General features: G+C 47.3%; 2 protein-coding genes across 3 annotated transcripts in view; one reads left to right on the forward strand and one right to left on the reverse strand.

Annotated features, from left to right (window-relative positions):
• CYFIP2 (cytoplasmic FMR1 interacting protein 2) overlaps positions 1-16081 on the reverse strand; it is a 49870-nt gene that overhangs the window by 16046 nt on the left and 17743 nt on the right. For both annotated transcript variants that reach the window (XM_041397825.1, XM_041397826.1), the window contains exons 11-23: positions 14790-14907; positions 13240-13359; positions 12797-12922; positions 11723-11889; positions 11289-11436; positions 10799-10952; positions 10122-10278; positions 9303-9399; positions 8674-8750; positions 7727-7835; positions 7382-7501; positions 6542-6741; positions 5833-5920 (exon numbers count right to left, since the gene is read on the reverse strand). In XM_041397825.1, coding sequence (XP_041253759.1) covers positions 5833-5920; positions 6542-6741; positions 7382-7501; positions 7727-7835; positions 8674-8750; positions 9303-9399; positions 10122-10278; positions 10799-10952; positions 11289-11436; positions 11723-11889; positions 12797-12922; positions 13240-13359; positions 14790-14907 — 1681 coding nt within the window. The remainder of the gene's footprint in view (positions 1-5832; positions 5921-6541; positions 6742-7381; positions 7502-7726; positions 7836-8673; positions 8751-9302; positions 9400-10121; positions 10279-10798; positions 10953-11288; positions 11437-11722; positions 11890-12796; positions 12923-13239; positions 13360-14789; positions 14908-16081) is intronic.
• FNDC9 (fibronectin type III domain containing 9) lies at positions 3198-5797 on the forward strand. The gene is made up of 2 exons (XM_041397828.1): positions 3198-3296; positions 4339-5797. The coding sequence occupies exon 2, from the start codon at positions 4346-4348 to the stop codon at positions 5006-5008; it is 663 nt and encodes a 220-aa protein (XP_041253762.1). The 5' UTR covers positions 3198-3296; positions 4339-4345; the 3' UTR covers positions 5009-5797.

Here is a 16081-nt window from a genome sequence, read left to right on the forward strand (position 1 = left end):
GTGAAACAAAGATAAGGAAACAAATTAGACTGAATCCCAAATACCTCCCTGTGGACATTGCAGACATATTCTACAGGGATCCCCTTTCCTGCCAGCAATGGGGCCAAGGCAGTGATGGGATGAAGGCACTGAGGAGGTTTGGGTGAAAGGGAGCAAGGGCTGGAGTACCAGAACAGGGCAAAATTTTGTCTTTGCTCCACCACTGCTGCAATACCCCCAGCTGGAGGCTCCTGTCATCCTCCACTCCTGCCTCCCTCCACAAAGTTTACTTTTAACACTTCATCTGAGCTGCTAATGGCTTACAAAGTCATTGGCTAAAAACTGGAAAAGCATTTTCTTTTGCTCTCAGCTATCAAATTTCACCGGTGTACTGACCACGCTTTCACAGATAAGTCAGTTATTTTAATCAATTAATTCTCCCTCATTTTGTCACAGCCCTACAGATATGGCCCAGTAGGTTGTTACCTGCTGTAATTCCTAAATGCTCTTTGAACCAGCAGAAATAAGGCACAGCTAGAAAGTCCCCTATTTTCTGTGAAATGCAATTTCACCTCTTGTTCCTGGTAGGTGCAAATAGCCCTGAAACACAATATTAAGTGCAGAAAGACTGCCTTGGAGGCCCATTTACAATAAGCAAGACCTTTCTCTCCCATCAAAACTTAAAAAAAAACAAAGGCCCTGAGTATGTGTCGGAGTTAAGAATTATTTAGGCAGGCAGAAGCCTACTTTCAAAGGTCCTTGGATACCAGCTCTTAAGAGAACTGAGCACCTCAATTAGGCTTCTGTCTGCATCCTCAGATAACCAAGTCTTTAAAAATCTGGTAGAGACAGACCCAAAGCCACCCTGATACATTTGAAAAATGGCAAAGTTTTGGTTTTTTGTTTTTTTTTTTAAGAGTGTTTCTGTTTAAACACCAGGTAATGCCCAACCTGGAACATCTGCCAAATGGCCAACCTGACCACCCCAGAGGGAAGTCAGTGCTCCAGGGCCCCAGCCCAGCCACACTCCCACAGCTTTTGTTGCTTTAACTTTTGCAAGGCACTGACAGCCCTGGTGTCCCCAGAATGCAAGTGCTAAAGGGGTGATCCAAGTGGGCAGAGATGGCTCCTTGCACCCCCCTTCCACACCTCCCTGTAGGCTCCTTTACCCTGTTATTTCCCCAGACTTAGCACACTAGTTCATCCTAGCTTGGGGGAATAAAAAAAATCCTTATTTCAGTGGGCTCATGAATCCACATCCATTTCGGGAGGCCTCTTTGCTATTCCATGGCCAGGGGACTTCTGCCTGTGCATGTGCCTTGCTCCCCTGGGATGGGCTACCACCACTGGTACCAGCTGTGGTGCAGCTGGTCAGGCTTTTCCCAAGCAGGGCTGATATTTGGCTGCACAGGCAGCCAGCAGCTGGTGCTGCTGCACAGCCCCAACCTGGCAGCACTCCCTCACTCCTCAGTGGGATAAAGGGGCTGGAGAGCTTCTCCCTTGAGTGGGGGTCTCAGCAATTAGCCTGACTGGGAGAAGAGGCATTTTAGGATGGGCACTGGCTGCAGATGAGCAGGATGATTCACGCCTGCCTGTCTGCAGGATGAGGTGGGTTCATGGAGCTCTCTGCAGAGCCATACAGTGCACTAACAGCAGGCTTGTGTCTAATAATAATGCTCTGCCAGCAATTAAAAATATAACTCCATTTAAGGGTGAGACACACAGCTTGGGGTAGAGACTGTAGGATGTAAAAAATGACACCAGTGGGTATTTTAAGAAAAAGCAGCTGAAGGCACAAGCTGGCTGCACTGCACAGCTCAGCACAGCTCACTCCCCTGTGCTCAATGGCCACTTCTGACCCCACAGAGGACCAAAGCAAAAGCCTGACCCTGACACTTCCTGTGAGCAGCAGCTGCTGGAGACACCGGGGAGATATGCCCCATCCTTGGTTTGGGGCCAAATGGGCAGGTTTTGGGGATGGGATGCTGAGATTTGCAGCATGGGGCAGAGCTCCCAGTGTCCCACAGAGCCCACCCCGCACCCAGGTCTCAGGGACAGCCATCTGTAATTGTGAGCAGGTGGGCAAGGTCCCAGCATTGCTTTAGGAGCTCAGGAGGTTACCAGCAATGCTCTGGAGAAGCTTAGCAACAAATGGAGCAAATCAAACGCCAGTTCTATTTCCATGACTTTGACCTTGCTGTTGGCCATCACTCAGACCTGTCTGTGTTCACCTGAGAAAAGGCAAGGAGAGTTTTATCTGATAAAATTGAACAGAGGGGGATAATAGATAGTACTGTCACAGGATTCCCTTGGAAAAATGAAGAGCTAATGAAAGAGCAATATACTCAAGAGACAAAAAAAGAACTTGCACACAGCCCAAGACAAGTCAGGGCTCCCAGCCAACCTAATTTCAGTGCAACAGCTGAGAGTGTCTTAGAAAGTGGAATGAGTAACTCCAGACTCAGCATCAACATTTCTGGAAAGTTCCTCTCAAGCACATTTTGGCTTTAGAGAGGAGCAAGTCACTTGTTCAGAGCCTCTCCCTACCGGGCCCATTTGTCCTCTCCTGGCCACAGGCTCAACCTGCTCCCCTGAACAGCACAGGCACAGGCTTTGCCTCTCCCTCCTGCCCTCTCACCAGACTGACAGGAAACATCCCCAAGCTGTCTGTAAATCAGAGGCACTCAAAGAAGAGTGGGTCTTAATCCCATGCAGTTCAACAGGACGTCAAAGTCTTTGCAAACCCAATTCCTACTCCCATCACACAGCTTAGAAAATATTAAAAGGCTACTGGAAACTGCAGCACCAGCAGGGATCAAAATGTACTGCTTCTGGCTCTAACTTAAACCAGTAGTTTAAGTGTGCAAGAAATCATAGAATTAAAGACAAAGTCTCTGAGTCAATGGGAACCACAGGTCAGGATCCCAGATTTCACACCATGTGTCTGTAACCCCAGACCCTGCTGGGCTCAGTGATGCTCTTGCTGGGTGACTGTGGATACAGGGAAAAAATAAAACCCAAATAAGCCAGCAAAAAAACCTACCTGGCTTGTTTTTTTTTCTGCCTTGGAAACACACACTTCTCCTAGGCAGAAGCTTTTAGGGATAACATTCCCAAATCACTCGAAGATGCCTGCCCATCCTTTCCTATTGGTTGCCATGGTGAGAGATGACGGAGCCTGAGCTGGGTATAAACGAGGGAGTTCAGGGAAGGGATTTAGCAGAGGCAGGAGGGAGGTGAGTGCTGGCAAGGCACTGCCTGAGGCCACTCTTTCACCAGAACTGTCACCTCTGTCACCACCGAGGACCTGGCTGGAGGTAAGTGCTGGCTCTGGGAGGGCTCAGCATGGGCATGTGCAGCCTCGTGTAAGGACAGATTAGCAGTCATTAGAATGAGCTTATTCTTGAGTGAATGAAAGGAAAGTTAGTTATTGTTAGAGAGAGAGGAAAAAGGAAAGAATAAACCAGCTCAGTTGAATGGAGGCGCTGCTCTGAGCACTCTCTGGCCAGCAGAGAGAACCCTGCAGCAAGGCTCAGAGAGCGCTTTGGGGATCTAAAGGAGTGATGTGCTCAAGTATTTTGTGGCTGTTGCTAAACAGCCACACAGCTCAGAGAGTATTAAAAAACTACAGGACATTGTACCATCAGGGATCATCATCTACTACTCACTGGCTCTGGCTCAAATCAGTTTAAATGCTTAAATTTGTTAGGTGGGCAGTGTCTTTGTTCTGTCTTTGTTCTTACTATTCATATATTTGTGTTTCCCTAAGGCACTGCTTTTATATCTCACCAACCTACAGATTTCACATTTAAGATGCTGATATTGCAGTGTGAGATGCTGCAGGAACAGAAAGAGTTTATACTTTATCAAGCAAGAAAGGGACAAAAAATGCAGTGACAACTTAAAACAGTGAATTAACCATTATAGAGCTTTCTAAATGGCATTTAGGCATAAAATCAAAATATCCATTGATTGGCAGCTTCACAAGGCAAGCTGGAGCTAGTTTAATCATCTCTTTATGCTAATCACACTCGCAGTATCATTTTTATTTTGTGAGAAACAAAAAGCTAAAATAACTTCTGACACAGACAAGCAGTCACAGAGATTTTTTAAGAAATATAACTGGAGCAAAAAGTATACCCTGTGCTCCAACTGGACGTTTTTATTATGAAGCAGAGTGATACAGTAGTCTGGGCAACAGCAGGATTTGTCTTTTGTAATTTTAGCATGTAACCTAAGTGAGCCAGGATAGTCTGATTCCAATCTAAGGGGGAGTAAGGAAAGACTTCATCGATGTCAGCGTCCTTTGAGCCTTGACACGAATCAGAAACCTGAGCCTCTCCCTGCCTCTGGTTTCAGGGGCACGATGAACATCGAGGTGCACAACATCACTTACACCAGTGCCACCGTGTCCTGGGCCATGAGCAGCCCCTGCCCAGAGAACTACTACCACGTCATGTACCGCCCCAACTGGAACAGCGTCTTCGCCGGCTACCTGCGGCAGAACTTCCACCGCGAGGAGCGCGTGCCGCACCCCCTCAGCTCCCTGGTGCTGCACCGCCTCACACCCTCCACCATCTACGTCCTCTGCATCACCTGCAAGAACTCCTACCCCTCCAGCAACCACTGCACCACCTTCCACACGCTGGACAAAATCCCCCTGGTTTTCGGCGGCTCCAAGCACGAGCCCACCACGTCCGTGTGGATGGTGAGCAGCCTCCTGCTGCTCTGCTTCCTCGCCCTCCTGGCCTACGGCTGCCTGCAGTTCTGGTCTGCACGGTGCCACTGGGCTGCCAGGCTGAAGCACCCCGACAGCAGCCCTGAAGAAGTGGGGGAAGGAAGTGGCTCACCAGAGGAGCCGCTGAGTGATGGACTGAGAGAGGAGCTCCTGGAAGTGCCCATGACCACTGTGCTAATGAGGAGCTCCAGTTTCGTGAAGGAGAGCCCATATAATTCCCCTCACTGCTTTTTTTCCTATAAAAACAGCGATGATAAAAGGGCCATCCTGCCACAGCATGGCCTTCAATGAAAGCAAAAGGAAACAAAATCTTGCTTAGAGGTTTGGTTTGTCCTGCTCTTCCCCAGCTCTTGCCAAGAGGACTGTCTGTGTGTCCATGGCAGCTGTCTGTCCCAGGGTAGAACATGAGGCATAGACATTGGTCACAGGGAGAAAGATTTTTGTCAAGTCACAAAAATACTCTAATTTGCTGATGATTTTTAAGAAAGAAAAGAAGTCAGCCCTCTGGGAACAGCCAGGCTTGGCAGACTGTAGTGTCATTAGCTCATGTGCATCAGTGCTGTAGGTTCACCTCAGAGTCATCAATCAATGTGCATAAGAAATAAACTCCACTCAAGTAGTTTCCCACTTGAGTGCCCCTCCACTAGCATCACAGCCCAAGCCTTTGTAATGCCTGCATAAACAGCCATTGCAGCCTGAGAAAAAAGCTTTTTGTCAGTATTAAGTAGTGCACACACAAGTATTTTAGTAATTCCCATTTTGAACAGAAAATGGGATTCCTGAAGTGGTACCTTCCTTGGAGAGCATCACTGCATCAGAGCACCAACTTGCTCACTTCCCTGTACATTTAGATGGATTTGACTCAGTCTCAGTGACAACACTAAGCAAGGGCAGTGCTGACATCCCTTAACATGGGCATTTCATGGAGAAGAATATGGAAAAGCAACAGCACACTGAATCTGCTTCTTGCATGTCTGTCTGGTTGCACACAGTGATATGAACCTGCTCATTCACACCCACCACTCTGTAAATTAACCAGTCCTTGCATTTCTTTCTCTTCCTAAATAAATATTTCCAACACTCACCCCTCTGGCTGTTGTGGCTCATTTACTGACCTTGGACCCGTAGAGGTAATAGGGCTGGACGTTGGCTGGCTTGTCCCGCTGGGGCTCCTGTGTGAAGGGGATTGCTGTCCTCACAAACCTGGAGAGGGCATGGGAGATGGGGAGGGAAGTGGTCAGAGCCTGGTTAACTGACACACACAGGGCATGGTCTGGGATGACCTGCAGTTGCAGGCTAGATAGAATTCATCACCTGAGCTACACCAACAGGAACGCAAAATCCTGCTACAATCTGTTGGTGGCGTAAAACCTACCAAAAAAGAGATTTCATCTCATTTTTGGCAGGAAAGAAAACAGTACCTGAGTGGCTACCAGAGCTCTCCCGCTGAGCAAACCAACCCTCAGCCACTTTGATTACTGTCTAACTGGTGCTTGAATTTGTTTCTAACATTTTCAAGACCAAAGGAAGATGGTGTGTTTCAAATTCATTTCAAGAGTAACTGCTGCATCCCACAGGGAGCACAAACCTCACCACAATACAGGCCAATTTTACGAGGCAGGTTTGACGTTCTGGAAAGAAAAGCAGGGTCTCCAGGTGGCCTTGCTTTCCCTCCTCACCTGTTGGTGGATCCATTGTAGCAGTAGTTGGGCAGGAAGTCAAAGTTGAGCTCCCAGAAGACGTGCAACGCCAATTTTATGTGGCAGGTTTGACATTCTGGAAAGAAAAGCAGGGTCTCCAGGTGGCCTTGCTTTCCCTCCTCACCTGTTGGTGGATCCATTGTAGCAGTAGTTGGGCAGGAAGTCAAAGTTGAGCTCCCAGAAGACGTGCAGGGTGATGCGCCCATAGGGCGCGGACACGTTGTGGTTGGCCTCGCGGAACATGGCATCGAAGCTGTCCAGAGTCATGTGCTTGCACAGCAGCCTGTGAGTCAGGCGATTGATTTCCAAGAGCCACTCCAGCTCCTGCAGCACATAAAGGAGCAGAAAATGCAACGTATTGCAACAGAAACAGCTGATCTAGTTGCCAGGGGAGTGGTTTTTTACCCACACGCACGCAGAACTAAAGACATCAATTTAACTCAGCGGCCAGGGCCAATTGCACTTCCACTCAAGGGGGTCCTGGTCCAGTATTTTGTGAACCTGCAGGAAGCAAAATTAATTTGTTCCCCACTGAGCACTGTCTGGCTTTCACCTCAGAATCCTCCAAAGGTGGAAACTGGTAATTTTACACTGCTTGACTCTGATGCTCCTGTAGCATATCAAAGACAGAAAATCCTATACACACAAGAACAATGTCACAGCCACTGTCATCCAACTGGGAATTAAAGAAAGATTTCCATCTCCCAGTTTACAGGACTCTTTTATATGAGCTCTGCAAAGTCTAACTGCTGTCACCTTATGATTTACACAGATACTTAATGGTCTGATAATAATGCAATTAAAGCTGCATAAACAGAAACAGTAAAGACTCAGCAGCATAAAGGAAGATACATGAGTGGTTGAAACCTACTGCAGGGAACTCAAAACAGCAGACAGTTGACTATGCATCCACAGCAGTGTATTAGTCTCCCTGCTCATACTCAGAGTCAATAGAAGTTCTTACCACAATGGATGTCAGGTCCTCGCTCTCAAAGCGGCTGATGGCCTGGTCCAATGATTTGTACATGGCTGCAGAGATGCGCTGGGTAATGAGCCTGTTCAGGTCGATTGATCTGCCCAGCAACTGGCAAAAGAAAAGATTTGCATGTTATATACTGATGGGGAAAAGGTATTTTATTTTTTATTCAACACACAAATTAAAACCAAACGTCGAAATCTGCTAAATGTGAAAATAGTGGCGCAAGTGCCTTGGTTGAGTGCAGATTACTTAAGAAGGAGTGAGGGAAATGTGAAGCATAAGTCATTTTTGTGTCATGATGAACACTGGAGTCTGCTGCTTGCACTGTACCTGGACGTGCCTCTGCTTGAGCAGTGTTTCGTAGCGGTTGGACGGTGGGTATGGAATGATCACCCCGTAATTCTTGCACTCAGCCCGGAAACGTTTGTCCAGCAAAACACTGAAAAAGGGAAGTAGTGTCAGGAAAATATAAATGTACACCATCAGCTTCTCTATGAGTCTTTCCAGAGTTGTTTTAGCCCTTTTAATCTTGGCTCTGAATTCCAAGTAATCTCTGCACACTAAATCACAGAGCAATAGTTGGTATCTGGGGACTGCCCTGCTTGTCTTTTGTGGCTAAAACATTCAAAAAGATAAAAAAATGTGCTGTAAGATATCAGTGCCAGGTACTGGGTGGCTCCCCTGGTGTGCCCCCTCCTTGAAGATCTGCTGTGGGAACATTTGGTTGGTGATGGTGATTGTCCTCCTTCTCTAAGGCCAAATGTAACATAGAGACAGAACTTGCAGTCACATGGAAGACTTGGTTCACTTTGGGGTCATGAGATTTCATCCATGCCCTTTAAATTGGTAAGAGGATATGCCACAAAGGTTCTGTCTCACCAAAGAGAGAACAAGTCCTGCTGCTTTACTAGGGTGAGAACAAGTGCATATTCCTGTTTTGTAGAGATGGGAGGCTTCCAGTCCTCTGCCTGGTACAGAAACAGAAGTCAAGCAAGGACATGCCTGTAATAAGCTCAGTTTGCTTTTCTGCTGCTCTCACAAACTGTACTCTGACTGCTACTCCAGATGCCAATTATTATTTTTTCACTTTTAACTGTGGCTCCTTAATTAATTTTCCCCATCTACATTGGTCTGACGTGGACAGCCAGCTCTGGGGGACAGGGATGATCTATGTGTTATCTTCTTGCTGTGGCTGTGCCCTGAGGGAAATCTTTTGGTTAACAGCAATTTGGATGCAGCGATATCATCAGTCACCATCAGCAGTCAGGCTCTCCTACCTGCCAGCCATCGCTTTGTAATAAGCAAAGATCTGATCTGCCAGCTTGTACACAAATTGATCAAAGCACAAATTCACCTGGGGGAGAAAAAACAAGACTTGGTGAGGGTGTCACCAGCACAGAGCAGCTCCTTCCTACGCATGCAAGATCAATATAACCCAACACAGATCCTTCATTTAATACAAACATATATTAAAGGTCACAGTACCTTAAAACCACACTGCACTTCTCACAGTACTGAAGGTAAGCAGAAAATTGCAGTTACATTTCTCTCTTTATAGTTTCTGCATGTTCTTACAGGTCCTGGTCCCCCACCCTCAATCACCCTTCCCTCTAAGAGGATTTCTCATCTTCCTCTGATGTCTCAAACCCTCTGCTCATCAGACTCTGCCATGTCCCCAGTGTTCGACAGCTTTTGGCTTCCATGGCTCCCTACAGGTGCAGCTGAGCTGAAGCCCTTAATCAGGAGAGTCTGTAGGGTCTCTGTAAATGCTGATCTTTTTGAAAACTTCTCAGTCTGATGGGATATTTCTTTTAGGAGAAAGGTGCCTATAATGAACTGCTGGGTCAAACAGGACTGTGCGACCCCAGTGAGCTTTTTCCATGCAATAAAGATGAAGAGAACTTACTTCAGCTTCAATTTCATCATACAGGAACTGCTTTTTGAACTTGGTCAAAGCATAGTATGCACTGTCATTGTAGAGGTCCAGGGGGTACAGCACATACCTGAGGGCAAGAACACAGACCACATCTAAAATTGGCTTTGGAGCTTATGAGCATAAACTGCAGCCAGTGCACGTCATGCCCTGCCTGATGTAAAAAAATGGCTTTTCTCTGACTTCATTCCTATCACTGCCACCCCCTGCAGCCACTCAAATAATCCCTCTTTATCCCTGGGTTCTGCAGGAAGCAGCTACAACCGACCTGCTAATTATGAGCTGTTCAATCAACACTTGCTTCTTCTCTGCCTTTAAGAAAGCCTTCACCTTGCCCTCACTCCAGAGAGTGCTCTGACAATGCCCCTACAACCAAGTTTTCCTAACAAGGAAAACATTATGAAGATGATTACACTTGCAGAACAGCAATTGCTCTCGTAATTTATCCCACATACAAAAAAAAAGTTGAGGCAGCCTAGCCTGGGCCCAACCCCTTTGGTGACACATCTGTGTCAGTGCTGCGTGCAGGTGACAGTGCCACCGTGTCCTGCCCACATCCCAACAGTTGCCAGCTGTTGTTTATGACACATGAAGAAGTGCCAGTGCCAGGAAGTCGCCCCTGTGTCTGCTAACGAGGTGTTCACACAGCACCATTCATGTGACAGCAGAGCAAGGAACATCTATTTACCTCCCACATCAGAAAGACTGCTCATCACCAGCCCACCCTTCTTCCTGAACAAAATCCCAAACCCCAGCACGTGCACGGTCCCTGCAGAGCCCATCAGCTCTTACTCCATCATGGAGGGTTCTTTGGTTTCCAAAATGTGGTCTGTGAGGATCCAGGGCATGGACATCTCGATGGGGAACTGGATGCGGCGGCCCATGGTCAGCTCCAAGAAGAACTCCCGGAACCAGAGCTGGGACAGGTCACAGCACTGCTGCAGAGCTTCTGGAATGCACAGAGGATCCATGTCACCCCCCTGGGGATGGCAGTGAGGGCTTGACACTGAAGGCAATTGCTGCAGCCTTGTTTTTGGGTACAGAACATTTTTCTAGGATGTCTCTGGTTTTAAACCCAGACCGTGGCCACGCTGCCTGAGCACTTGGTAATGCCAGAAGAAGGAAGGGATGGATCACCCCTTTTGCTCTAGAGGGACAGTGAGAACACTGGAATGGCTCAGAGTTACTCTGGAAGCCTTTTTCTGTGTCCAGTGGCTCAGTTTGTCTGGGACAGAAGGAAAACCCAGTTCTAGAAAATAAATTCCCACCTGCAGCTATTTGCTCTTGCTGACAGCCCTGCTCACATAATGACTACTGCACAGAAGCATTCCTGAACCAGGCAGAAGTAGGACATTTGGGAAAAATCAAGGAAAATCTTCTGCATAGGTCAACGAGGAGCAAAGCCGATCTGCTTTTGTCTTTCTGAGCATGCAAGGGCTGGGTTCAAGCCTCCCCTGACATAATCTCACCGCTGATGTTGAGAAGGTGGGTGAAGAAGAAGGACTGCTTATGGAACTCCTCAATGGCCAAGACTATTGGCCCATCCAAGCTGCTCCTCAGAGTCTTCTTCGAGCCACTCTTGTCTGCTATGAGGGACTCCAGCATGGTCCTCACCATGTAAAGCTTTGGAAAAAAGGTGACATGCAGTTACCACTCTCCAGACACCATCACACACAGCCTTGGTGTTCTGGGAACAAAAAAGTAACACTTCTCCAAGGTGGTGACCACCCTCTGCACAAATAAGCCACTATCCTTCAGAGTTAGAGATAATTAAGCCCCTACAAGAAGAGGCTTTGGGAATTATACAAGAAATTAGACACAAAAGCAACATTTAGCACACAACAGCATGAAGACTTTGTGGAACAGAGCATGGAAACAACTGCAAACCCACAGGGTGGGAGACTCCCACATGGCTCTAAGACCATGAATTCCCCACACTGGAGACAGACATTCACATACCTGTGTGCTTGATGGTCCTACTGCTCGTCGTGGGACTTTAATATCAAATCCACCTTTGGGATCCTTCTCCCCTCTCAGGCAAGGATCATTTGGAGGCTCTCGACCTCCCTCCCAGTCACAGATCGTCTTCCGAATTGCCTGAAGGACACTGGAGTGGGGGGGAGAGGGAAAGCAGTGCTTAAGCTTGATTTTACTTCAAGATAGAAAATACCTATGGCTGTGCACATATGAGAGGAAAGGTACCTGAGGCGGGATCATACACAGCTGCTGTTGCTGGGATGATGCCCAAAAGTTACCTCTGGAGCAGCTGCTGGCCAAGGACTGCTGGCTGCTTGTGTACTGGAGCATACACAGGCCCACGTGCTTGTGCATGACAAAGTGCAACAACACTAATCAATATATGGGTTTTGCACTGCATTCAGGGACAGACTGACCTGATCAGAACATTCTTCTTCTTCCTGACAGCCTGTCGGAGAGGCTCCCTCAGGGTCACCTGGGCGAAGTCCTGCAGCGCTGCGTAGATGGTGTTGCGGATGGCCTGGTTGAAGACACTCTCCATCCGCCCCATCAGCACTTGCAGGCCTTTGATCATGGCAATCACCTGAAGAAAAAGTTAAACCCAGATGTATCTGCTGTTTTTCCATTGTGTGAAGAGGGCTATAAATCCAGCACTGAGAGAATTCGGGACTGAATTAATTCTGAATTAATTCTACTCAACTAACATAAGCCCAGTGATCAGGCAGCTAATTTTTGGGTGTCAGCTGTTTTACAGGTCACAAGAAGCTGAGGAAAGCATTTATACCATCAGTTTCTTGCAAATAGCCCCTGTCCCTTGTTTCTACTCCTGATCTCTTGGTATCTTTAATAACACACAATCCAAGGAAACTGCACATGCTCCACATGTGGGTGCAGCTTGCACATAGCTGCATTTGCACAGGGCACAGCCTTCCCTACCCAATAGCACAGTGGAGGAACCACCTGTTCCACCCCGGACTGTGTAAGGCAGGAGGAAGGTGAGGGCCTCCCAGAGCCTGGCTCAGAGGACTGTTCCCACTGTTCACAGACAGCCAGGCTGAGAGTTGATATGTCCCGGGGACTGGCTGAGCATCTCTTGTGTTTGCACAGCTCCTGGATGCAGCTGCTGCTCTTGCTCCAGATCACACTGCTCTGCAATACCCCCTGTTCTGGGTTTGTGTGGCAATATTTTGGGAGCAGGAGTCCACAGGGGTGACTTCTGTGAGAGGCTGCTGGAAGCAGCTTCTCATGTTCCCCCCATGTCCAATAAAACCAACATCAGCTGGCTCCATGACAGAACCAGTGCTGGCCAGGGGCAATTTAAAGGCCAGATTAAGGGATGTGGGGACCCTTAATCCCGTAACAGGGGTCACAAGGATGAGGAACTGGCAGAGTATGGTGAGAACACTCTCCCATTCTCTTTCCCTGGCCTGAGGAACATGGACAGGTAACCAGCCTGGACTGGCTCTGACTCTTGTGCAAGTGGCACCTACTTCCACAAAGGCAAACTTCTCCTCACTGGTGTAGTTGTACCGGGTGGCTCTCTCATATTCTTCAGCTGTTCCTGGGCAATCCTTGTTACAGAATTTATCTGTGGGATGAACCAGCTTCCAAGAGTACTAGAAGATGGAAAGAAACCATGTCAACATTGCAATGAGGAAGAAGATAGGCTAGAAAGACTGAATTAGGCCATATGCCAAAAAACCATTCTCTAGACATCACTACAGTTTGACATTCTTGGCTTTATTATCACTTAGTTAATTAGTTTTCTTTATCTGGGAGGATGCCAGTCATACCAGGCATTTGACATCCATGGACTTGAGTTAAGATGTGGTCAAAACTTTGCAAATTAAGAAATTCCATCATCATTTGAATTAGTTTTAGTTGCTCCCAGACTCATCCCAAACTGCTTTCAGTGATGCAGGGATGCACTCACCACTTCCATGACGTGGGCACTCCACTTGGACAGCAGCTGCAGCCCCCGTAAAGCCAGGTCAAAGAGCTCCCTGTACTCCTCATCTGACTTCTGGCTGTCCAGGCCTGAGCCAGTGACCACCTGGAAGAAATTGCATCGTGCTACAATCAGCAACTTGCTGCAGGGGTTTCATTCAGTCAGCAGATTTTTCTCCCAAATCTCGCCTGAAATGAATTCCTGACCTTATGACCAAGCTAGAATTGAGTAAAGCATATACTGTCCCTCAGGAAAAAGGACCTTGCCAAGGCTCTTTTTACACAGGCAGTCAAATTATTCCCTACAAAAAAAAAAAAAAAAAAAGAGTCTGACCTGTCATCTCAGAGCAAATAAATGACAGTTTTTGTTCCACTTTCCCATTCTTTTTCAATGGTCTAATACTACTGAAATCCTTGAGAATCCTTTACTGATTAAAGTTCAAATAAGCTCTTACAAATGCCAAAAAAGAAGCGCCTGAGAATGCTACGATTTGTTAAACTGACACTGATGAATGAGGATCACACGTGCAAAAAGCAGTCCCAATGGCATCAGAGAGGGCACTGGCATTCAGTAATGAAAAGAACAGAGATGCCTTCGTGAACTTTCCTCAAAGCCCTGACTGATAGGCCTGTGTAATTGAAAAGCCCTATTTGCAAGTCATTGGTGTTATGACTTTTGCCTGATTATAAACATTTAGTTGCCAGGGTTTTCTTCTGCTTATTTTCACAAAGCTGTGGTCAAGGAGCCGAAGCTGTTGCTGTAGATCTCCTGGTGCACATGATTTTTACCTGCAGGAGCCTATCAAAAATTGCTTTTTTATTTCTGCATCAACAGTGGTGTGTTCCACCCATGTCCTTCATCCCTCCTTGCTGTACATCTGTGACAGACCATAGTCCTTCCAGGTTGCTCTGTCCCAGGCTTGTCCACTAATGGATCTTTGCTTCTTTTTGCCAAGGTCAGGATTAAATGTGTGAGATGGTATTTCTTGTTAGGACTCAGATGTTTATTAGTTCTTATCTATGTTACAGTCCCACAAACTATGAGTTCTGTAGCATTTAATTCTAACAAGCTAAAAATGGAGATGTATCTCTCTTTCTACAAGGTCTTTTAAGGATAAACTGTCCAATTAAGAAATGACACCTAAATTATTTTTACTTTTAACCCAATAACCAACCACCCATGGCCCACAATGCAGACATTTTTATCCAATTACACAAACCCACCCAAACCCATGGAGAAAAAGGTGAAGAAGAAGGTAAAGAAGAAGGACCAGCCTCTGCCCTAAAACCTCCATCTTGCTGTATATATTACTGTATTCTAAACCTTCAGCTCTAAGTTTTCCACCACGTGATATCACACACTTCTATTCAAACTCCACACCCATAACCCCATTTTGGAAGCCTTCTCCATGGCCTCAGGTCAAACGCAGTGTTCTCCTGGGGTGGGTGCCTGTCAGCACAGGGAGTCTGCAATTCTCCCCAGGCAGGTTCCAGCAGTGCCCTCAGCCCTGGCTGCAGGGGTGCAGCTGTACCCACCTCGCTGTTGCTGTAGCGCGCAAGCTCCGAGATGAAGCGGATGTGGTCGTCCCGGATCTGCACCATCTGCTCACAGATGTTGTACTGGGGGCTGATGCTGCTCTGAGTGCACGTCCACCTGGGAAAAAGAGCAGTGGTGTCAAGGACAGGACACAGCTTCCACTCAGACAGCCCAGGGACAGCTGCTCTCTCCGCCTCAACGTGCTCCAGGCACGCCACCCTCATGGCAAATGTCAGCCCGTGTCGTCTCTCTGGTGTGTGGGGTTGTCCAGAGTGGTCTCACACAGCTGGATGGGGACATTTGCCTCACCTCTCAGCCTGAATGTGTCTGCTCCATCCACCCTGAAGGCTGCTCTCCATGTGGGCTCACCTACCCCAAGGGCAGAGATGGCAATTTTCCAGGCCATCACGGGACAAGCTTTCAGGGAAAGATGAACTTCAAAGACCTGCATCGTTTGCATCCTTTCAGCTAAACCTAAGAATAACCATCCCCTTAAAGGTCCTCCCTCCAGGTCTGGGTTGTGCTGCCTTCTCCTGAAAAGAAAAACTCTGCAAAGCACTAGCCCTCCCATTGTTTCTGGTTTTGGCTCATGCTACCAGCTCAGTCAACAACTCTGAGTAAAAATTATGAACAGAATATGATTACCTGAACTAGATTTTCATTTGCATTGAGCCACATGTACAATGCAACAGTGTAATGTCATCCTAAAATAAGGCAGCCAAAGGCACAGTTGTTTGAAGGAATGGGACAAACCAGGTCTATTTAATTTAATACCTCCTTTCTCCCTGTAACGTATTAGCCCCAGATATAGAACCAGAATGGCTCCACCAAAATGTTTTGTGAAACCAATTGTCCATCAGTGAGATTACCATGTCTCACTCTGTCATCACAATGTAGAAGTTCAGATTATAATTTTTTTCCCCCTGAATGACTGTCCATCTTATGATAGTACTGTTCTCCAATTTAGGCTGCCCATACAAAAGGAAAATTAGAAACTTGCCTCTGATATGGACCTACACATATCCCTACATTTAACTGCACTTGTTGCCAGTATTTGTGGTGGTAGAAGGTTCTGGAAATGCTGGGCCACATCATCCCTTGTGAAATCCATCCTCCCCCAGTCCCCAGTTTGGCTCTTACCCGTTTCCACGTGCTGCCCACTGGACAAGGGGCAGGTTAGCAGGACTGGCCAGGGCTGCCCCAGCCCTCCCTGCCACACACAACCTACTCCACAGGGCAGAAACAAAGCGCCATGCGGGAAAAACACCAATTAATTCCACTTGCACGGAGA

Source organism: Onychostruthus taczanowskii, unplaced genomic scaffold, assembly GCF_017590055.1.
Source record: "Onychostruthus taczanowskii isolate IOZ18803 unplaced genomic scaffold, ASM1759005v1 scaffold14, whole genome shotgun sequence".
NCBI classification, from domain to species: Eukaryota; Metazoa; Chordata; class Aves; order Passeriformes; family Passeridae; genus Onychostruthus; species Onychostruthus taczanowskii.